The following is a 24,136-nucleotide window of genomic DNA, read 5'->3' as shown; positions in this document are numbered from 1 at the left end:
TTTTCATTAATAATTCTTTTATTTCTATCTTATTAAAATTAGGAATGTGTCCTATAGGACTTAAAAATAATAATGGAACTGGCCCTAAGCTTCACTCACTTCCCTTTCCCATACATACCTATAATAATAATTTTAATATTGGCACATAATACAATATTAATTTTCAACTCAAATCCTACTTAGTTTCAGAAAATCACAGATATTTTTAAATTGTATACATAGGTAGTAACTGAAGCAAAATTTGTTACATTACCTCTTTAACACAAATCTGGACCAATTACAGAATAAGTTTGCTACAAAAACACAATTGCCCTCTTGTAATTCTGATGATGATAACATCTAGGTTTAATTAAGTAAACATATCTAAATAAACTATTGGTAAAATTCTTGTAATACATAGTAAAAATAATATATTGTGTACTATCACCTAATACTACCTAACTACTCTAGGGATTTATTTTTTCACCATAAATATTTTCTGCAATTTTGGTACCTAAATAGAATTATTTTCTCTTTAAAAACTATTAATGCAACTTCATCCTAACCAAATTATGAAATTATGCAATAATATTGATATTTCGGTAACATCTATAACAAATCTAATTCAATTTCTAAGGGAATCTGAATTCTAATTTACTTTTAAAATTAGTTTTCTTATAAATATACAATATTATTTCAGGCATCTAACATTTTTTAAATACCACATAATATTAACCATACTTTCTATCCAGTTTAACTAGTACTAATATGGCAAGCTACACTTTGGTAAACTTAAATTACAAAATTAAAATACCTTATGTAATTTATACAATTTTAAATCAGTTTTTGTTGTAAAATATTCATTCCACAGCAATTTCACCTGTTGAAATTTTAACGAATATTTTTTCATCATTGCATTTATCAGCATATTTTGTTTCCAGGGTAAGACTCGTCGTAGGACTATCCTCTTCATCAATATCTGTTACTGTGAAACTAACGTCCTCATTCGCAACAAAGCACTGTGGTGTTAAATTCTTTTGGTATGCGAAATGCGACTTGATGTGATCCCTGAGGAAGTGTGATTGCACGACGACGAGATCGCAAAAGGTGCACTTCTGGTAGCCGGCGTTGAGGACGTCGTCCTTGTCGTGTCGCTTGTAGTGGTTGTGCAGCGCGTCCTGGCGCTGGTTGGTGTAGGGGCACAGCACACACAGGTGCAGCTTGCGGTCCTTAGCCGGCGGCGGCTCCGGGACCGTCTCCTCCTTGATAGTGTTGTTATTCGATCGCCATCTCTGCAGCAGCCTCAACGTCTGTTGGTCGCTTACAGAGAATTGCTGGAAATCACTTTTTGGAACGCTTTTTGGGATTGTTTTTATCGCTAATTTAATATTATCCCCACCGTCGTCGTGCGGGATGTCCTGGGTGGTCACGGTCTCGGCAAAGTCACCGTTTCCCTTCCGTCTCTCGGCCTGTGCCTCGTCGTTCATCTGATGTTTCCGCATGTGCTGAACATAGTTAGCGTAATACTTCACTGAGTAATCGCACAGCTCACACTTGTATCTTTGCTTAGATCCGTGTAGAGAAAGATGTATTTTGTATTGTTCTCTCTTTTCAAATGCTGAAGGGCACTTGTGACATTTGTACCGTTTCTCTTTCTGTCTTCCATTTTTCAAGTAAGTTGGGTATATAAATTCTGGATTACCATGCATCAAGTAACCAAATTGTGGATCAGCTTGTAGCACTGGCGGAAAATGATCATTCGGTCTCACTAGCTTGTCTTTATCAATTAAAACCCTTTTTTGTGCCTCTGTCTTACGCTGGAATAAGTCCGTGCCTGAGAGAGGAATGTTTTTGTAATCCACATCTTCTCCAGACTCATAGTCGCAGGCGGGCGCCTTCCCCTCTGTTTCATGCAACAGCTCATGCTTGGCGAGGTGGCCTATGTTCTTTACGGCGTAGCTACACTTTTTGCATTTGTTTTCACCGTCTCCGCCGTGTAATCCCATGTGATAGTTCAATGTCGAGGTCTTGAAGAATTTAGCAGGACATTCTTTGCAACAATACTGTTTTGGTTGCTTGATCTCAGGGATGTTATTGTGGCCAGGGTCACACTTTTTTTGAAAGGCTTCTCTCGATATCGGCGACACCACCCAGGTTATCTCGGACGAGGAGGGCGAGTGCTGGAGCTCCATTAATGGCTCCTGGTGTTCGGGGTGTGAACTGTGCACCATTCTTAGCATCTTTGTTTTGGTACGATACTCATCGGTATGAATAAAAATGTGTGACGTGAGTTGATTCTCCGTAGGGACAGAAAATTCACAACTCTTACATTTGTTAGGGTAGGTCAAGTCATGAAATTCGTCGTGTACGTTCAACTCACTTTCAGAGAAAAATCGACTTGGGCATTTTTGACAGAAGTACAGAATTTTTCCCTCTTCAATATCTTTACTTATGGGGTCGTCATTGTCCAAACTTTCTCTGATTGCATTCTTCTCCTCTTCTATGAGAGAGCGGAGGTGAGCTATCTGTTCTTCATCAGGCACGTCCGGATCGACGGGCCCGTACACGCGGCCGTACAACTCGCCGTGTTTCTTGGAGTGGTCCGCCAGCCTAAATGCATTGTCGCAGGTAAACTTGCATTCCAAACATTTGTGCACTGTTAATTCACTGTTTTCAAACACGAGAGTGTGCAGCTTTTCATGATTGGGTATCTTGCATTTTTGTGAATTCACGTAAGAGCAATATCTGCACTTGAACATTTTATGGAATTCGTTCTTTGCTGCAACCCAGACATACGGAATTTCATCGAGGTTAATAGTCTCGTCGATTACAGAAGTGGAGGCATCTGTTTCGGATTCTCCGTCCTTTTTCGGAAAAATACCGTGAACTCTCATGTGCTGGTGGAGGAGGTGCCTCTTGGAAACGCTGTAGTTGCATTCTTGACATTTGTAGGGAGTGTCCGCGGGCAGCCGGTGGAACTGTTCGTGGTACATGTACTGCGACTTGCTGTTAGTCTCGTAGGGGCAGTCGCTGCAGCGATGCCGCTTGGCGGTCGACAGCGGTTGTTGCTCAAGACATTTTCCGTCCATTGCCTTCGAGATGTATTCCTCTGGGTCGGTAATTCCGTGAAGAACGAGATGTTCGTAGAGTTCACCCTCACTCTTCACGAAGTATGGACAGAAGTAGCACTTGAAGATGGACAGTGGCGACGGGGTGTGCTGCTGCATGTGGACCGCGAGCTTGCCCTTTTCATTTGTCTTGAAGGGGCATTTTGTACAGAAGTCTTGGGTGACCATTTCCGTAAAGGTCACATTTATTTGATCTTGCTTAGGTTTTTCTATAGCTATAACCTTGATAACTCCGTCATGCTTCAGTCGGCAGTGCCTCTGTAAAAAAATAGATGGGAGTTGTTGAAATGGAATTTCATAATAATAAGTATAAAAAGTTTTTTTACCACATTTATAATATTTAATAAGTTAGTAACTCGGTATGATACCTGTCTCACTTATTCGTTAGCTTGTTATAAGTCAAGATATAAGATTTCATATTTTTCTTACCTGTATCACGTGTTTCCAGTTCGACAGTTGATTGCAGTGACCGCATCGATACGCCAAGTCTCCAGGATCTTTCGGCTCCGGCCTTTTCGGTCTGGGCTCTTCATCTGGAGCTCTGGAGTGCTCACGAACATGTTCTAACAATGCTTCCTTAGATGGGTCCCTGGAAAAAACATTAAAAAAGATTAATTTTATTATAAAATATGATGTCTTGGATGTATAATTCATTGGATTTATTTAGGTGACTTACTTGTAGTTGCATTTTTTGCATTTCCAAAGCGTTCGTTTAGGTTTCTTGGCTTCTTGCGTGTTGTCCGCATTGTTTTGCGTGTGCAGATCCAGTGGCACGTCGGCTGATGCATTAGCGCCATCATTCGTATCATTCATTGAGTCGTCCACATCCATTGAGAAGTCTGCATTCGCCGAATCTTGATCTATGTAATGGAATTCATTCTCTCCGGCCTCGTTAAGAATGGGCATTGCCAAGAACTTGTTGTATTTACTGTAATTACGTCGGCCGGTCTCGTCTGTCATTAATACCTTTGCGCTGTTATGTTCCGGATCTCTGGCTGATTTTAACTTGATGTGTTTTGTTATGTCCCATCGCCAGTTAGACTTATATTTGCACAATGAACATTCGAAAGGTTTCTTATTCAAATGTCCTACTATGTGGACATGGAATCTAGATGCAGTGGATGCCCAGAATGGACAATGTGGACACTTGAATACCTTTTTACCAACCGCTTGACTTGGCGAAAGATTCATGCCCTCATTTTCGTCAGCAGTTTCAGGGTCAAACGTTCTGTTGTGTTCGGGTTGAGTAGAGTCATCATTGATATTAATATCTAATGGCTGCTCGTACTTGGTGGCGTTCTGATCAAAGTTATTCCAAACAAAAACTACGTTTTCCATTGGATGCGGTTGGTCACCGCTGGAAGTTGACGGCTCCTCCGTTTCCTGTTTAATATTCTCTGCCGCCGGCTCAGTTTTAACACTCTTTCCGCATGTCTGCATGTGAATGTACAAATCTGCACTGGACTTGCACCTGTGCCGGCAGTTCTGGCAACGTGTGGAACCAAGGCTGGGGATATTGTTAGGTACAACTTTGTTTGTCTGCGAAGAGCAGTTTTTCTCATGAACTGAATGTTCCGACAAACATTTGCTCTCGAAACCGCAATTTTTACACACGAGGGAGCCATTTTCCCCGGTCTCTGTTAGTAAACGTTCTTTCAACTTGTCAAAGAAAGAGTTATTTTTCTTACGTATCGGCGTTTCCTTTGTTACGGCTGTTGTATTTACAGGTGTTACTGATATATCTGCAGGTAAGTTTTCCAATTTCACAGGCTCTGTTTTTACGTTAACACTTGTTATCATGTCCTTGATTTTCTTAAGTGGTGGCTCTGAAGTTGGAGCTTTCTGATTTGGTGTTGAGGCGTTCAGAGGAATCAGCTGAGGAATCGGCCGTTTTTTCGGTTGCTTGTTTGACCTAGTTTCGTCACTGGACATGTTGGCAGACTGGTTGGTGGATAAATCCTGCGAGTCGTCGCTCTTGGCAGGCGCGTCGAGTGCAGTGGCGTCGTTGGATCCACTATTGCAGCTAATCATTTCTATATCCGCCTCGTGGACACCCATGTCCTGAAAATGATAAGTCTGCGATTAAAATTTGCGTAATAAAATACTCACTGAAAAACTACAGAGTTCATCCTAGCGATTTAATCGATTTTCGTTAAAAACATAAATTAAGTACCAGTTTTTAATGAGGTGCTTCCCATTGTCATAAAAAGAATTAAAAAAATGTTTCACTTTAATTCGTTTCAGTCATTTGAGTTTTACATTGGAATCTAGATCGGTAATCACAATCATCTTTGCACACTGCCGATTTCTATAAGGCGCTAGCAAAGGTCCTACGAATAGCTAAATATTTATGTTCACTAAAACATATTATTGTTTAAATAACTTTATATAAAAGTTTATCATAAAAAGTTAGAAATAGTAAAGTGAATGTATTTTAAACTACTTTACAGTTACTTAGCTTACTTAGCTTCGTACAGTATCTAACTTAACTTTAATCAGTATCTAAATATAAAGAAATATTTAAATAATGCATATATTTTATGATCATAGATATTAGTCCACAAAAAACTTCAGATGAGTACTTATTTAATAATATGAGCTGGTCTGTATTGTTCCCAAGTTGTCGCAAACGTAATGGCAGGGCAGCGTATTGTACCTAACTAACTGCTTCTAGGGGCTGCCCCTGCCAGTAAAAAACGACGTGAGTAGAAACCAACCCACCCACAGTATTGAACCTAGGTACCAACATGAATTTTACCATTAAAACGGAAGATATGAATAGTTCTTGTATACTAGAATGTAATATCTATTAACTATATGTAATCTACCTATCATTTGTTGCAATAAGCCGAAACGAATTAGTAATCGAGTAATGCAAAGACAACAATGTTAGTGCAAGATGCGGAGTGAAGACACCGAGAGAGGCCGAGCGTAATGAAATTAATATAGCGCAGCGCTAGCTCATGTCATGATACTCATGATAATGATAACAGGCGGTCGGTGTTGTCGCGTGACGTCACCGCGCCTCCCCCCGCGCGAGGTGCGGCCCCTCGCGTGTCGTCGCTCCCGCTGCCGGGACCGGGGTCGGGGAACAGTGGAACACTCACCGTGGCCGAGTGCGAGGATCGCGAGTCGCCGCTCCCTTCCTCCTCCTTGGTGATGAGAGCGTGCGCCGCCTCGTCGCTGAGCGTGAGCTCGCTGGCGCCCACCCGGTTGCGGCGGCGGACGGACGCCGAGTGCCCGCTGGGCGGCGTGTGGTGGTTCATCTCGTGCACCGTCAGACTCTGCTTGATGTCCGCCGTGAAGTTGCACATCGAGCAGTGGAAGCTGCCCGAGCCGCCGTGGTTCTTCATGTGCCGGTCCAGGTTCCACTTGTACGGCGTCCGGAAGTCGCACATTGTACACTTGATCATCGGCATCGAATGATATTTCACATGTTTAGTAAATCTAGATCTAATATGAGTCACATAGTTACACTTATTGCACGAGAAAAACTTTTGTTTACGTCCGTCCGGCGCGGTCGCACTTTCGTCTGCGGCGGCGGATCTGTTATTTTCGGGATCTACGTCGACTCTTTCAATCAACAAATCATCGTTGTCTTCTTCCTCCATGTCGGCCGTGTCCTCCACCTCCTCCAGCATGTCCTCTATCCGCTCCGGCTCGGTGACGGCTTCGGCCGGAGGTTCCATTTCCGTTTTAGAAGTGGAGGCCGTGTTGTTTCCCGGTGCGTGAACCATCTTCATGTGTCTAATAAGTTTCTGATGATGTCTGGACGCATAAACACAGTTGGGACAGTCATAAATCTTGAACTTCTCGAAGTGTATGTCGCGCGTGTGCACCAGGTAGGCACGCGGGTTCTGCGTGAAGAAGTTGCACTTGCCGCAGTTGTAGTTCCTGCGGATCTTGCACTGCGGCAGGTCCACGTCGTCGGCGGCGTCGGAGGAGGCGCCCGAGGACGCGTCCACGAACACGCGCGCAGCAGCGACCTCGCGGGCGGCGAGCGAGCGCATCTGCTGCAGCATGCTCCGCTGCAACAAACAACGAGCGAGGGTGAACGAGAGCGCGGGACCGGGCGGCGCGCGGCACGTGTGCGTGGCGAGAGAGCGGCGCTGGCTGTGAGGGACCGGGGGAGGCGATCACGAGCACTCGCCCGCAGCGGCACCGGCCGCCGCCGCCGCCGCGCCGGGCGGCACAAGGGCGCGTCCGTCATGTCTTATGTTTTCATCCTCATTATTTATTTACGTGTGGCTGAAGCAGTAACGTGTTTAAAAGTATTGCAGAATATCAATTAAAACTCATTTTCAAGTTTCGTTTGAAACGTCTCAACTCTCAACCGAAAAGCCCAATCAAATTATTCAAAACAAAACCTATGAATTCTTCTAATGTTTATCAATATCAATAACTATAAGCATAATGCAACAACACTAAGTCCGTGTTTTAAATGCATGTTATGTAACAATTTACTTAGGTCATAAACTTAAGTTAATTGACATTAACAAATGCACCTATATTTAACGATAAATACGATTTTTTAACAACTCACGAGTCTCACGACGCAAAAGACGTGTGTTATAAGTTTACATTTTTTTTATCCCTAAAATACAACAGACTTATACAAAATAAGTAACATTTGAAAACGTCATAAGCATAATCTTTGAACCTAAATCCGTCGGAGTGGAGTTGGAGCGTTAACGTGATTAATTTTTGGAGCGTCGCTAGTGACAGCTGGTGGGCTCGCATGTTCTCTGGAGACGGGGGGCGGCGCGGGGCGCGGGGAGCGGGGCCGCCGGCAGGAAGCGGCCGGAGCGGCATCCCACAGTCGGAGCACAATGGAGGCGGCGCGTCGCAGGGGGAGCCCTAGCAATCGATATGGCGGCTCGGCTAAGGTCCGTTGGCCGCTGCGAGCTTGGTGCAGAGGCGGATGCCCCTCGCCCCGCGCGCCCCCGCCTCCGCCGCACCTGCCGTGTATTTATAGACCCCAGCCGGCCGGGGATGCAGCCCGGCAGCCACCACGACCGGCCCTGTGGTCGCTCGCGCATCGCCGCTTCGCCGACGCCCGTATTTGTCGCATTCACGACCGAAATAACCACCATCTACCTATGTCTAACTGAGCAGCATGTGGGCATCACATGCACTCTTGAATTGCTCGCCTCGGGAGATTACACTATGACTCAGCGAAATGTCGACTTCACAGTCGAGCGCTCCTATAAGATAAGTCACATATGACGTATATGTTGTATCTACCTATTGCTACCTATACATTGCCTAGTATCGACGTCTCTCAAAGAAGCTTCAATGGCAATACTTAACCGTATAAAGATAATATAATGATGATGATTCACGGACACAAATAAGGCCTTGTGCTTTGCTTCCGAATCGTCAACCACAAAAAAAATTAAAGCTAACTTACAGTTAGCTAACTAACTAACTAAGTTAATGTAACCAGCTTTGAAATAAAGCTGGTTACAGTTTTCCAAAAGTTTTCACACTACAAGCACAACGTGTATCTAGCGACAGTGAATAGTGACGAAGATTTCCTTTCACTCTCGATTCATTGAGTGAGCCGTATTCCCGACTACAAACAGATTATTGACTCGACTCTATCCATACATTATCGGATTGCACCGGATCGTTAGAGTGGTGTTGTAGTGTTCACTTTTGTTTTCATTCAATACTTAAATGTAGTCTTAACATTTTATCAAAGTATAGCCGGTTTATTTCACGTAGTAATTCAGTCTGAAATTCAGGTAGTTTAAGTGAGCGTAATACTTGTATAGGTTTTAATTTCAGCATATAAGAGTTAATGTTGAGTGCAAGTGTTAAAGTTATGGCTTCCACTGTACACTTGCGTTTGTTTTGAACATTATTCAATAGTAAGCCTCGCTAACGCAAACATAAAAGCTAGATAAATTTTAATCTCTTCTAAAATATTTACGCCGCAGGTAAACTGAGGTAAAAATAAAAGGTAATAAGTATAATACAGGAATTTAACGAAACCTTTACCCTCAACGAAATTATTAACTTCAGGTATGGGACCAAAAGTTTGATGAAGTGTTTTATTATTATCTTCTGAAATTTCTGTTATGAAAATGAAATCAAAATGTAACAAGGTTGTCATTTATTAAATTATTGCTGATATTAAATGGCTAATAATATATTATACATGCGGACTTATTGCCCAAAAACAATTTCTTCCAGCAAACCTTTGTTCGTTTGAAAAAGATAAGTTGTAGAGTTTGCGTAACAACCGAGTGTATTTATGAATGTGTATAACCTTAGTTGCAGTAAGACCACGGCTTGCGCGCTTGCAGGCAGGTACCGCCTCACATATTCAACAGATGCCGACTTTGTTTGCATTGTCTCGCGAGGGTACGCCGCCGCTCCCGTGGCGAAAAAATTAGAACCGCCCATTATGAATAGGCACTTTGTAAATTGTTTTGTGAACCATTCAGCAACTGTAACCGGTTCGAAGAACAAGATGGAATTTGAAAGATATCAGCAACAATGGCGTGTTTTACGGTAGGTCGTAAGAGTTGTCCTCAAGGGAAGCAGGTGCGACGTTTTGCAATGCGCAGTTATCGTGGTAGTGGTAGAGTGGCGGATCTCACAAGTCACAATGGCTTGTGTGAGCAATAAGCAACGTCGGCGGCGGTGGCGGCGGCGAGCGTGACCAACCAGGAGGGTCGCTCTAGCTTGCGAAAACGAACTTTCAGAGCGCTAACCAAGACTCTATCTCGAGGCATTAAACATGGCAGCTCGATAGATTATTTTTTTTTGTAAAGGTAGAGTAATCCTGCAGTGGCCGCCGCGGCTGCACGCAGCAGCGTGACACGCGCTCACCTCGCCGCGGCCTCCAACCGACGCCATCGACACTTCTTGCCAACAAACCTGTTCTACCATTCTCTGTGGCCAACACTCACCTACCTCTCTACCTACGCTACCTACCTGAGGATAATCATCATTTATCTCAGTTCAGTGAAGCACGTCCTATATATGCGATCGGCTCGATTGGTTCACTCATACACATGAGACATGCATGACACACAAAGACTGACGGCTTATCGCGTGGTATTTCAGTAGGTACTGTTTACAGGCTGTAAATGAAATGTTTATTCCCATCAAACGCCGGAGCGCTGAAACGTTGGATCCGCCATCTAAAATAGCGCGCAAAAGAGTTTCGCACTAGTCTGCGGCGACATAGTTAGCTGGCGACGTAATGGTGCGCCGCAGCGGTAGTAGGTGGTGCTTTGCGACGCAAATAATTTGCGCGTCAATTGACCTTTCGTCGACTATCGGCGCGGCGGTGGCTGCGGCGCGGCGGGCGCGGTCGCACCGGCTCCAACACAACTCGCTATATATAGCAGTGCGAGCAACGAGCCCGCCGCCGCCGCCGCCGCCGCCCGGCGATGCCACCCAGGGCCGGCTCAAGACAACCTCGAGTCTGAGCCGTCCCTGAGCCGCAGCCGCCGCGTGTAGGCGACGCGCTGCCGACCCACGCCTCCCTCCGGGCTCGATCGATACAGATGGTCGCCACAAGAACTACGTAGGCAAGGCACCTACCTACATGTAGGGAGATAAACGTTGAGATCTGTATGTATGTAGGTATCTACTTAGGTGGTGAGTAAGACGAAGGCCAGTGTATTAAATAATTCTACAGTTGATGGTAACCATGGTTTTCGTCATCTCAATTAGTCATAATGTTGATGCTACAACTCATACGAAAAGCGCTCATTTATAAAATCAAAGTTCTTCAATTTTGATTATAATAATGTCCAGTGAATAAAGTTGGCATTGTTTATTGGCCGAGATGATCATGTGATGGCTGGACCGGGCGTTGCGCGTAGCAATTAGCATAACCTTGAAGGAGTTGGCGTCGCGTCGCCCGCTCGCCGCTGCTAATGCAGACAAAACAAGTCTATTGAAAAGAATGCAGCCGCTGACGACCGTCATCAATAGCAGCGATGTGGCGGAGCGCTCTCAAATGGAATTCGTACCGAGCGAGCGGCGGGTGGCGTGCGATGGCTGCGATAAGCGGTGACGCTCCTCGGGCGCGGGCGTCGTGTGGACAGGCGCGGCTGTGTGCGTGCGTGCGCCCGTGTGCTGCCCGTGATGCCATCCCTGCTGCCCCCTGCTAGCCGCCCCGCCCCCCGCCGCCGCCGCCGGCCCCTCCGCCGCCCGCCGCGCCGCCGCACGTTCCTCAACATGTGCCAACGGCGACGCGCAAACAATATTCACCAGCGGACGATGATTGCTCGAGCAGGCGACGCGGAGCGACTCGGCGCTCCGAGCGACGATAACAACGTTATCTTAACACCAGATACGAGAGGTGCCGTGAGTCCATACAAGTGTCACGGACACAGCCGCCACGATAGCTACCGTTTACACTTACTTATGCTGCTCGCACATTGTAATGCGACGTTAACGATGTAACAAGTAAACGACGTCTATGGCAATAACCAGTCAATAAATCCGACCATCCAACTTATTATGCTAGATGATGTTGCGCGTTAGATAATGCTAGTTATAAGACCTTAAGCTGACCTAAGTCCACCAACCTATGCTAAACATTTTTTATAGATCGAAACTGTAACAATTTCAGTCAGTTCAGTTAGGACTTAAGAACAATGAATATACTTAGATACAAGGGTTTGTTGCAAATCGTCAAAAGTATTTGATGAAGCTTCAGGAATTTCAGGATACTTAAATAAGTACTTACCTACTAAAAAAAAATAATGTATGAATGCAGGGTTTATAAACCTGATACCCGGGGAAACGGTCAATTCAATATGTACAGCAAGAAGCCGTTGAAGTAACCTAAGCGCAGCAAATTATCAGGGTCGCTCGACAACGCCGCCGCCGGCATCGATGCCGATGTCTGCCTACGCACCTACCTATACCTATCACATACACTTATGTATCTACCACTTAGCTACGATGCTAAGTAAACAGCTATATGCCGCGGCCGTGCACGCGTTCTAGAGAATAGAGAGACAACAGCGATGGAAAAACACGAGTGGGCTGCGGAAAGACAAGCGTCTTGCTCAGGCTTACTGCGAGTCTGCGACCGACAATCGGGTCATATAAAGCCTCTTATTTTGTCTCGTGTCTATCAATTCGTACTTATATACTTAAGTATGAACTATGAATTGATAGGCACTTTGAGACAATAATACCTTATACCTTTATGTAAGTACAAGATAATCAAGGATACAGATTCTCTACAACATCCTCCTTTGCTTTTTGATTTTATTTGGTACTGAATCGTTACACGCCATATGGATGGCTGTTTGCTTTAAAAACTCGTTTCGCAGGGTGGCAGGCAGCCGGCCGGCAACAGCTGCTCTCGTCTCCGGTGTAGCGGCCTCGGCGGCCCAACACTAGCAGGTAGGTATTGCCTCCTAATGATGAAATGCTCCGTCGCACCCAACCACTAATTAGGTACACGACTCCGCGCCGCGACGGACTCAATTAGGTGACGCCGCAGTTGCAGTTTACTGCCAGTGGGCAAACGATGCCCGAGGAGGTTATTTAATGTCACGAAATGCAGCTACCTATTGCCGTGCAGCGGCAGCGATTGGAATCAGAAACAAGTTGCATAGCTACCACTAATAATAACATGCCGTCTAATAAAAACGTCCCAAGAATCATACTATTCGTTTGCAACAACGACGGTTTACGATGATAAAGAATGTCGTGGAGGAGTATTTATCAATCATGTTTAATATGGATGAAATCCAACAGAATGGAGAAACAATAGCGGGCGCGCTTAGGTCATATTTAGGTTCGGTCGTCGGAGCGGCGGTGAGGTCACTGCGGCGTGGACGTCCGCACCACGCGGCCGCCAGCACGCATACATCACATGCCACCTACAGTCCCACAAGCAGACCGTGCTTGTGTACACAGAGATTATTGCGTGTGTGTGGTGTTTGATAACTATAAGTATAGCACCGCCGCCGCCTCTGTTGGCTGGATGGATGGCGTGAACACGAACGACCTCTTTTCGTCTCAGTGACACCGCAGACAGACGCAATACCTATGTACCTACCTAGCCGCGTACAGTCTCGCTTTCAAGGCTCGCCCGGCTTGGTACGGGATGCGGGTAACTTTTTAAATGGAATAGCATAGTCGAATTAAGGTCAAACTTTCAGAATTAAATATGTTAAATCCACGTATGTACATGTACAGTAGGAATATGTATATATTATGCACTTACGTACATAGACATATCTTTAAGTACCTGAAACGATTTAACATTTCAGCATTTTCAGCCAAGTGAAGCTTCTGTCTCGTACACGTACCCGCCTTATTGTCATTGGGCACTGAACATACCTATTATGATAAATTTTATTGTACCTATTCAGGACACAATTTTACTGTGAACTCCTGCAAGCATAAATACACCCAACCGGTCAATTTGATATCGCATAATTCGCTTTGGACGCTGAAATAGAGCATTTAACATGTTATTGCTATGTCGGTATAAATTAACAATGCCGAGCATTAGCCGATGTGGCTGTGGCTTCACTTCACAGAATCTCTGAGGCAAGGCTATCGCTGATAACGTTATCTCGTCCGGCAGCCAGCACATAGCTGGTGTGCTGTGAAACAGCATCTGACGGCACTCGAGCAATTAACGCCAACATAACTTTCCTCGTGGCTGTATAAAATACGCTGACCTATTTCTGGAATGTATTTGCCGGAGGGAAGAGTGAGTGTTGTCGCCGGCGCCCCAGGACGCTGCTGACACGTAATACGAATCTATGGTGGAGACGTAGCTAGCTACAGTGCTCGACGGAGCGACCCCCCGCCCGCGCCCGCGCCACCCGCCGCCCGGGAGGGCTCGCTCCAGTCGGCTATACACCCGCCTACATACAGCTACGCTATACTTGGAAAGATGACTGCTAACTGAATTAAGTCTGCTTTTGTTGTCGCAACAATGCAGTTCGGCAAGCAAGGGCAGCGACCGTGAAGTTGCTGGCGCTCTTCCCACACGCTAATGCATGGGGAGCGGACAAAACGAGCAACACGGGCCAGCTGCATTGCAGCTGCCTCACCACGCCCCGCGCCGCCGCCGCCGCCACCAGGCCGCGGCCGCGGGGAATTATTCAGTGCACTGCGAGCTGCAGGTGCACCCGAACTATTTATGCTCCTCTCAAATCTTTCCGAAAAGAGCGCAAACTTTCTAGTGGAACATATTATTATACCGCTGACATATTTTTTATTACCTCAGTACGATTGTAATTGCGTGTATAAAAGCATTTCTCACGGTCCAACCATATGTCTAAATCCAAACAGACACGAATACCCAAGGCAAACTAATTTTATAACACCCCTTTTTTTCTTTGGAGTAAACAAGAACATCGTTACTAAATGTAAAAAAATACGCATCCTGAATGTTTTCCCGATAACTTCAATCAATAAGCGTTCATAAAACAGCTTTCATTTATTTTCAGTTTCAGATTCTGAAAAACCAATCAATTTTCAATCGACGGGTTTATCCAATATTATTTAACAGGATGTTTCTAAATAAAGTTATGTTAACTGTGAAGACTTAACCGAAAAAGCGCCGAAAGCACCGACCGAACACATACGGATATTTCGTCTGAGGCTACGAATCATTATCATCATGTTGAAATCATCGTAATTTTATATGTATGACTCTTTTTGGATTTGTCGGTGGTCGGCTTGAAATTGCGATTAAGTACCATAATAAAATTAGCATTGGTGAAAAGTCGGATCAGCAATGCAACTCTGCCTACCCCACAAGGGAGAACAAACAACACTAACTACCTTCAGAGCGTGAGTGTTTATGTTATGATATGACTATAATGATGCTACTATATCGCTCAAAGAGACTCTTGAGGAAAACGTTGCTAATGTCATGCTACAACAACCATGTTATAACATAACTAGGTACTTAGGTATAAGTACTACTGCTAATGTCGTAACATCTCAAAGTCATCGTCTGATAATAGGTACCATCTGGTAAAATTTTAAAAATATAGGTATATTAGATGCAACTTAGTACAACTATTACATATTCAAATACATACATTAAACTACCCTTCTAAGTATATATGTGGGAGTGGAACAGAACGCAAGGTGAAGTATCCATGACGACGAATAACAGAGGAGCATAGAGTGAAAGCAGAGTGTGAAAAGACGTAAAGACGTAAAGACGATTAAGTTTGGTATAAATAAAACGACGTGATACATCATTAAAATACTACTTTTTCTTTATCCCCACAAATTGGGGGCTCGTCCGGGATAAATAAAATTAAAAAAATCTCGGAGATTACGGCGGATGAAGACGGATTTCTATAAAAAGAACAAGACTGACAGTTGCAAATTTTACAAGAAAATTTTTCTTCGCATCACAACGCCTTCAGGTCTGAACATATACCATTTTAAGACGTAACGACGACGACAAGAAGATGCCACGGACGACGACGGGAGATGACGGGGAGGCAGTCGGAACATCAGGACCGCTCACGTACACGGAGGAGCTGGTAGCTAAGTTCAGTGGGTGCGACCAGACCGATTCCGCAACACGGTGGGCGCAGGAGGTCGATGACAACGCCGAGATCTTCGGGTGGACGGAGCTGCAGCGGCTGATCGTGGGGCGCAGGTCACTGACCGGTACGGCGGCACTCTGGCTGCGTTCAGAGAAACCCTTCAAGACGTGGGAGGCTCTGAAGACGGCGGTCACCAAGGAGTTCCCAGACACCGTAGATTCCAAGACGATCCATGAGTTAATGAGCAGCCGGAAGAAGAAAGCAAATGAGACGTGCCTAGACTACATGCTGATAATGAAAGAGCTCGGCAAGCGAGGCAAGATGCCCGACTACGTCGCTATTAAATACATCGTGGACGGAATACTAGACGACGAGTTACATAAGGTGATGCTGTACGGCGTGACGACCTATGGGGATCTGAAAGATAAGTTGAAAGTGTACGAGACCATCAGGCAGAAGTCGAGCGGAAGACGGGCACCGGTCTTCAATCGTCTACCTACTGCAACTACACCCGCAGGCCCCGCAGCAGCTGCACTCGCGCCAGGCAACAGGACGACGGCCGTGCGACTGTGCTACAACTGTGGAGAGAGTCAACACATGTCAGCAGATTGCCCGTACAGACAGAGAGGTATTAAATGTTTCCGCTGCAACGACTTTGGACATATTGCTACGCAGTGTCAACAGCCAGGCGGAAGCGGCAACTGGCGGAGCAACGACGCGTTTGGACGAGGACGACCTGGTCTGCAGCAACCTCAGCGTGGGCCGAGGCGTTCAATGTTCACCATGCCTACGGAGTCAAACAACGAAAATTCAGCAGCGAGTCGGAGCGACCAACGACGTGAGAACAGCGCTACGAGTGGCACGACGGATTCAGGCGCAAACGGCATGACAGCCGGTGACAGTTCAAACTGTATGGACGTCAACGTCAAGATGACAGATGCGAATGCAAATGTAAACAAACAGACGGAAAGACGAAAGCCGATGAAGACTATTGAAATTTCAGACTGCAAAATGACTGCTTTAATAGATACGGGCAGTGAAGTTAACTTGTTAACCGACGAATACTACAAACTGATAGGTTCTCCTAAGTTTGACGAGGGACATGTGAGCGCTTTGGTGGGACTCGGACAATTGGAAGTGAAACCCCTAGGGAAAGTCACTTTAAGTGTGAAGATAGATAAAGAACATTATAATAACGTATTGTTTCATGTTGTGAATAGAAGTTGTTTGCCTTACGATGTGATAATTGGTCAAGATTTTTTGAGAAGAGTGGTATTGATTATGGAAGACGGACGCGCGAGTTTACGTATGAAAGATGACGAATGGATGAAACAAGTAGGGTGTTATACGTGTGATTCTGTGGTTGTAGATTACATTGGTGATATCCAGTACAAGGAGCAGCTGACGGAGATGGTAGAGAACTACCAGCCCCTACAGGTCAAGGAGGCTCCCATACAGATGAAGATTGTGCTGAAGGATGATATCCCGGTGACAAGGGAAAAGACTAGGACAAGGATGATGATAAAAGTGGGACCGGGGCTAAGAAGGATTAGAAGGCGAGTTACACATGAGAGAAGAAAGATAAGAAGAGAAGAGATACACGAGATAAAAAAGATGAAAAGAAAGAAGGAAAAGAAGATGAAACAAAAGAAGACAAGAAAGAAGAAAAGAAAGGAAGTGATACTGGGGGAAAGAAAGATAAAAGTGATGATGAATGAATGATGACGAATGTGTGTGTTTTAAGGTGTAATGTCGTATTTGTTTCTTATTATTAGTTGAGGTGTTAATATTGTATCATTTATATTGTGTGTAACCTTGTACTTTACAGTTATTGTAATGAATAAGGCTGAGGGCAGCCTTAATGTCAGGATGGCCGAGTGTGGGAGTGGAACAGAACGCAAGGTGAAGTATCCATGACGACGAATAACAGAGGAGCATAGAGTGAAAGCAGAGTGTGAAAAGACGTAAAGACGTAAAGACGATTAAGTTTGGTATAAATAAAACGACGTGATACATCATTAAAATACTACTTTTTCTTTATCCCCACATATATTTTATTTATTTAATTCTTTATTGCACAAATATATAATAAATGCACAAAAGGTGGGCTTAATGCGTTTTCTACCAGCCAACCTACAGGACCTATATGTATGACTCAATATTATTGCAAGGTATACCGCAGCTTCCATAAATTTTTGCCCATCCTCCTTTACTAAGTACATTAATTAGGGAGTCTTTTTATAACACCTTAAAGATTATTATAGTTCTAGAGATTTGTTAACTAATTAGTTAAGTCATTTCATTTGAATGGCGGAAACTGAATCCAATCAGCTACGAAAAAACTGAGATTATTATTCATATTTAGCCACTGACTTACTAACCTTGGGACCTGTGAAAAAGGAAATTCTATTTTTATACGCTTGGATTCATAGCCATCCAATGATATCAAAAGGAAATACGTCCAACAAATGATAAAACTCTCTCAACACGGTTGCTTTCACGCCATATCCCTACATCCATCCATAGCCGCATTAAGCCACTTAATTCGAATTTTAAATTTAATTTTGCACGTGTGCAGCCTGAATGTGCTGAACTGGACCGAGCGGCGCTCTACATACATGCCTATGTATACCTATCTAGAGGTAAAATACATAGGTAATGCTGCTGGAAATTTCCGCTCTCCTGACGATGACGACCCGACGCGACGTAAAAGCAGCAGATTTAGGAAATCCTTGTCGGAGCCCCGGGTCGAGCACTCCTGCGGCCGCCCCCGCCCGCCGCCCTCCCCCACCCCCTCCACTTTTACTCTCGTGTTCGTCGAGAACCTACCCTCCGTCAAAGACGCCCTCGGCGAAATGGCGTAACTGCCTCGACCCTCCGTAGCTAACTGCGCCCACCGCCGCTCGCCGCACGACCGATATTGCCGAAGCTGCCGCCACAACACCGATTCAGACCAAGAATAGGGTTTTCAATCTGACTGATGAAAAAAACTATGGCCTCGGCAATGTTGATGGTAAGCAATTTAGCATAACGACGACAAGTAAGCCCTTGCTTGGTATTGATCTAGAAAAACTCATTAGGTAGGTCTTGGTACCTGATTGAATTTCCTGATTTAATTCGCAGAGTTCTCACATAATGTGTAGAGAACTAATTAATAAGGACATACAGGATCATCGCGTAACTGGAAGATGACTCAGTCGAATAGCCACAACAGTACTAATTTCCTTCTGTACTTGCATACGTACCACCGAGTACGGACATAATAACATGCTATGCACGGTTTTCCCTATAACAGGGTGTTGCAAAAATGCCCCAAAGGGTGTGACCTGTCTGAGTGTGACTCAGAGACTTATTTGTGAACAACTTTTGTTCTATGACTTTTAGAAATTACCTATCTACGAGGAACACTTTAGAAAAAATATGAATATTGTACGTTACGTAACTTACGCACATAATACTGACACGACGCCCGTGTGGTAATGGTATAGTGGTTAGTGGCCCTCTCTAATACGCCGAAGCTCCCGGGTTCGGGTATTGGGTGTTTAATGTTTGTGTAGTCTTGACTGTTCTGTTGGCTTGAATGCTAAATCTCCAGCCGGCCTGCTAACAGGAGATTGGAGACTATGGCAATAACTCACCCGTCTTGGAGAAGGCTCATATCGAGCAGTAAATTATTACAGGCTGTGCGTTACTTCCTGACTGACACAGTTTCTTTTAGAAGAGAAACTTGGACTCCACAGTATAAGGTTTTCGCTGTACCTCTTTGTATCGTGTCTGCCCTTTCTAAGCTAGGGTGACGTGAGGTTGGCACGTTCACAGGGCAAATTGTGCTATATTGCGTGTCTGAAAAAGACTATTTTTATAGTTTGACGTGATATAGCAGTTTGGGGAGCTATTTGCCGCACGCATGTTTCTGTAGAAGATATCCCATGGCTCGGTCCAACACAACGTTGTCAAGTATGAAATAGTGTAAAGGTTTATGTGTACCTACTTTTATTGGTCGGCTGCAGAAGTTTCTTTAAAAAAAGGATTTGTTAAGCCGCTACTTTACTTAGAAGAGGATATTACTTATGGGAATAACCGCAGCATAGGTCTTGAGTAGCTAGCTTATCTGTCTTCGTTCCAACGAGGTCTCTTCATTAACGCTAAGAACGATAACGCGGCTGGTGCTGTTGCGAAAACCAGTTAACTACTTACACATTAGAAGACAGTGTTATCTACAGTACGCATTATGTAGGAAGACATTATTGTGTTAGAGATCATTAGCAGTGGCACGGCCAGTGGTCATGTGATGTGTCTTTGTTTGTCAATAAGGTATGATTGAGTGGTTCTAGTACTAGGGGACAATGATTGCGTATTGCACTAATGTATATTATTGGATGGTATCGCATCTAACTATACAGTCTAAAACTGTTTAGTCGGCAGTGTTAAAACTTAAAGAGTTAAAATGTAGCTACTACGCAAACGCTTACTAGTATAGAATGCTAGGGCCTAAGTGGTTTCAGTGCTCAGAAGCACTTACAAAACACGTTTTCCTTGATATATTTTCGCTGTGGTAAATAAAGGCCCATATGAGTCTATCTACTTAGTAATTTTATGGTAGCATTTACGTCTGTAGGTAAGTCATCCAAGTCGTATCTGAATCATTGTGGGTGCTAACTGCTATCTTATCTACGTAGCTCATGATATACTACCTATCTGGCAATCGCAACAGTCACTAAAGACGAAGCAGAATATGCCCTATTCTGTCTTAAGTCTGAACTGAGTGACCTGAGATTCTACATCTAGTTAGGTAGGTAGGTACCTACAATAATTAGTCGAGAACTATATCAGATTGCTTATCAACAATAGCATTGAATTGGCGTCGTGTTGGCAGAGCGATATAGGTCGACCGGCGACCACAGACTGTCGGTCCAGTGGGGAGGCGGGCGGTGTGAGAGGCGCAACGCAATAACTACATAACTAGCTACTTAGTATATTATCATATAAGTACATTGTATCATGAGCTAGCACAAACAGTGCAAAAATTGTGACTATTAGCGAGAGGATCATTAACGATTCACGGCCAACGGAGCATCTTATGTCAAGTAGAGCGGCATTTACATCAGTAGATAATACCTAGAACATATCGTTATGTAAGATGGAGTGCGATGTTTACGCGTGTGGTCTACGGACTGGTGAGACAAGAGCGAGCGGAGCCCGAGGTCGCGGCGCGGGCGCCTGAGCGGTCCCTCGCCGGCGGCGACCCTACGCCCCTCACGATAAGGCGCACATCACCGCGACCAGCTGACCTCACCCGTGCCGCCGCCGCATAATAAATACATGTGTAGGTATCGCTGGTCGTTGATAAACCCGAAAACAGACGACCGATAAGTACTTAATTCAAAAGTTTCGCATTTGGCAAACGCCGCGAAGAGCCCGACAGTCGGTCGCCAAGCACGCTGCTGCGGAGATGAGGACGGAAGCCACCGACTATTTCTAGTCGCCAGGCAGGATCGAGCGGAAATAGCATTCCGGAATGACAGCGCGGCTCGAGACTAGCGCTCCTCCGCAGCGGCCCCTTGGAGTGGAAATGATAATGGGATGACGTGCGTGCAATACGTACCTGCGTGGTGCGGCGGCGGCGGCGGGGCGCGGGGGCGGCGCGGCGGAGAGCTCGGGGGAACACTCGTGGGTCGGCGCGCGGCGGCGGACTGGCGGCGCCCGCAGCACCAGCAGCTGCCGCCCGCCGCCGCCCCCGCGCCCCGCGCCCGCCCCGCGCCGCCCGCTGCATTCCGACCGCGCCATCCGCAGACCCGCGCCCGCCGCCGCCGCCGCCGCCGCCGCCCCGACTGCTGACCCTATCACCTCTACGTGTCCTTGTTCGCCTCACCCACTCACTCACTCACAATTCACAATAGGTAGGTTTGTTGGTAATGTTAGTTGGTAGGTATATAATAAGCAGACATAACACATCCACAAATAGTTCTTTGGCACATAGGTAAGTTAAAAACTGAAATAACCATAAGTACCTAAATATTAGGAATAAGCCTTTTTTTAATACTTAGTACCTAACCAACCTACCTGCGTTAAACTGGAACGATGAAAAAGTTAACATTACCTGGTACTAGTTATTATTCTGTGACATTACCAACATACACTTCTAGTCTACCTAACTAGATTTACAACTTCTCGCAATTGTTGCCAAAAACTTTCAAAGCGAGAACGCTGACCTGAAACCTGAAATTCCTGAAAACCTTTTTCATGCGAGGAAAGCGGCGGGAAGCCTGTTGGATCGCCAGTATTGCCGAGCCGACTGCGCCGCGTAGATACGCGTGATGTTAGAGATAGAGAGGCTTCTTATCTCGAATCCGGGACTCCCTTCTCGCACGTTTTTACTTATAGGGTCTGTGCGTAGTAAAAAAGTTGCTGAAATAGTCCGACTAGAATTAAAAGAAACAGCTACCTTAAGTACCTACTTCTTTATAAATGAACTGAAAATAGTCCTTCAGACGCGTGACTGGTAAATCAGAATTAAATTACTTATATACTACTTAAGTAACTAGACATAAAAAAAATATACTTAGTTAGTTACTTAATACAATACTTATAACTTTATTGAACAACACACAATTTATATTATCTAAAACATTTAATTATACCTAAATATATAAATTGGTTCATATAATTTATGAGATATACCTAGTTGGGCGTGTGTTAATTTCAGCTCACATAAATCTTAGATTCCCGAGAATTCCGAATGGATCAAATCGTTAGTTCGCAAGAATGAATTTTCTTTAATAAATAACATAAATAAGTTCCGAGAAATAACGATGAAAAGTAATCGTCCCCCGTCTACGTCTATCCAGCCAGACAGGCCTGCGTCTGTGTTTGTAACGCGCGGGGTGGCGCAGTGGTTAGTATCACTGCCTGCTGGAGCGGAGGTCCCGAGTTCAAATATAATCCTACACAGGTGCTAACAGACAGATTTGTTTGCGAGTCTTGGTCTTCGAGTTCGAATGTTATGTGATAAATATCTCCAACTCTAGGTGAGTTGGAGATAGCGAAATCTCTGCAATCGTTTAGTTAGCTGCTCGATCGATGTGTAACAAACTGTTACGAGATGTGTGGTGTGCCGTGTGTGGGTGTGTTAACTGCATGTAAATAGATAAGTAGGTATATTCGATTCGCATTATAAAGTTGTAATTTACTATTTATTTATTATTTCCGATTTAAACGTTTATAAAAGTTACCTACTGCAGTTGTCTTAACGAGTTAAGTACGTTACGACCGCAGTTAATGACTCCGAGTAACGCCTTGTTTGAACATGAAAGCAAAATGTTCACATCTTGAGCCCATCTAGTATAATCTTTGCGGCGCTTGTATGGTTGTATGCAGGTACATGGTATGGTACACTCATGCTGTGTTGTATTTAAACCTCAGATCAACTAAGGATAGGTACACTTGGTAACTACTTACATGTCAATGGATGATGGCATTGAATTTGAATTGGCTTTGTGAGTTTTTAGTTCAGGTTCATTTTTTGTATCTGTTTGATAAAAATATGTATACACACGTAAAACTTTGAACATGCACCTGTGTATCAACTTGCTTGTTCACTGGGGTTAGCGGAGAAACCTCAACAGGGGTTTCCATACTAAAATGAACAGGACTGAAAACCATCACACTTTTTACCTTTAAATTGCGCTAATTTTGTAAGTTTTTCTGATGAATTTTGTCCGCCTTCTCTGATTGTTTTGGCCATATCTTGGTGATACCTAAATCGATTTGATATTGAAATATCTCATTTGAAAGCTAATAAGTTGACAATGTTTTTAAGCTGAAGTGCACAAAAAATTGCTATATGATATTCTTTTTTAATTTAACTTATTTGTTTTTACGTTTTGAATATTTTTTTAAAATGTTTATCTATTTTGAGGTATTGTGTCTAATTAAAGTCAAATAATGCACATTTGATTATTTTAATTAGTTTATTAAGATGTTACTAATGCTAAACAAACAAAAAAAGTATTGAAATATGGCTAGTTTTTTTTATTTTCGGTTTTAAACATGAAATTTTGGCAAAAATTCAAAAAATCTTTAAATATTAAATATCTTTAAAATGGTTAAGTTTCGGATAATGCATTATAGGGTATAATCGACTAGAAATGCCTTCCTCTATCACCTCCTGAAAGGATCAGGTCTACTTACCAATAACCCTGTATACCTACTTTGAAAGTGATTTATTCTACCTTTGTTAATGACTACAGCGCTCCAAGTGACTATCTTCAACGTAACGTCGCGTCGCCAGCGTTATTCGATGAAGTTCGCATAAACTGTAACGGGTAGGCGTACGTTGTAGTACACGTTATGCCGTGCAGATGTCGCTACACGCTGGATGCGCGGTAGTTTCACAGTGGCACAGATAATCTAAATCATGAAACCATATAACATTGAAGTTCTTACAGGTACTTACCGTTTTTGAAACCACCTGTGGACGTAGACAGACTAGACAGGTAATAGGGAATATGCAAG

General features: G+C 44.2%; 1 protein-coding gene across 2 annotated transcripts; it reads right to left on the bottom strand.

Moving 5' to 3' along the window:
- LOC105382436 (zinc finger protein 91) lies at positions 1–21,410 on the bottom strand. 2 transcript variants are annotated; one of them, XM_038121369.2, is made up of 5 exons: positions 21,228–21,410; positions 6,215–7,135; positions 3,784–5,168; positions 3,537–3,696; positions 1–3,365 (listed from the first exon to the last, which is right to left on the bottom strand). In XM_038121369.2, the coding sequence occupies exons 1-5, from the start codon at positions 21,393–21,395 to the stop codon at positions 840–842; spliced, it is 5,160 nt and encodes a 1,719-aa protein (XP_037977297.2). In that variant the 5' UTR covers positions 21,396–21,410; the 3' UTR covers positions 1–839. The 2 variants fall into 2 exon arrangements, with proteins under 2 accessions (XP_037977297.2, XP_037977298.2); XM_038121370.2 differs by lacking the exon at positions 21,228–21,410 and adding an exon at positions 11,102–11,244.
- Positions 21,411–24,136: the final 2,726 nt, after the last annotated feature.

The sequence above is a fragment of the Plutella xylostella genome, chromosome 4, assembly GCF_932276165.1.
Source record: "Plutella xylostella chromosome 4, ilPluXylo3.1, whole genome shotgun sequence".
Classification (NCBI taxonomy): Eukaryota; Metazoa; Arthropoda; class Insecta; order Lepidoptera; family Plutellidae; genus Plutella; species Plutella xylostella.
Note: the sequence above shows the minus strand (reverse complement) of the source record. Positions and strands in the feature narration are given on the sequence as shown.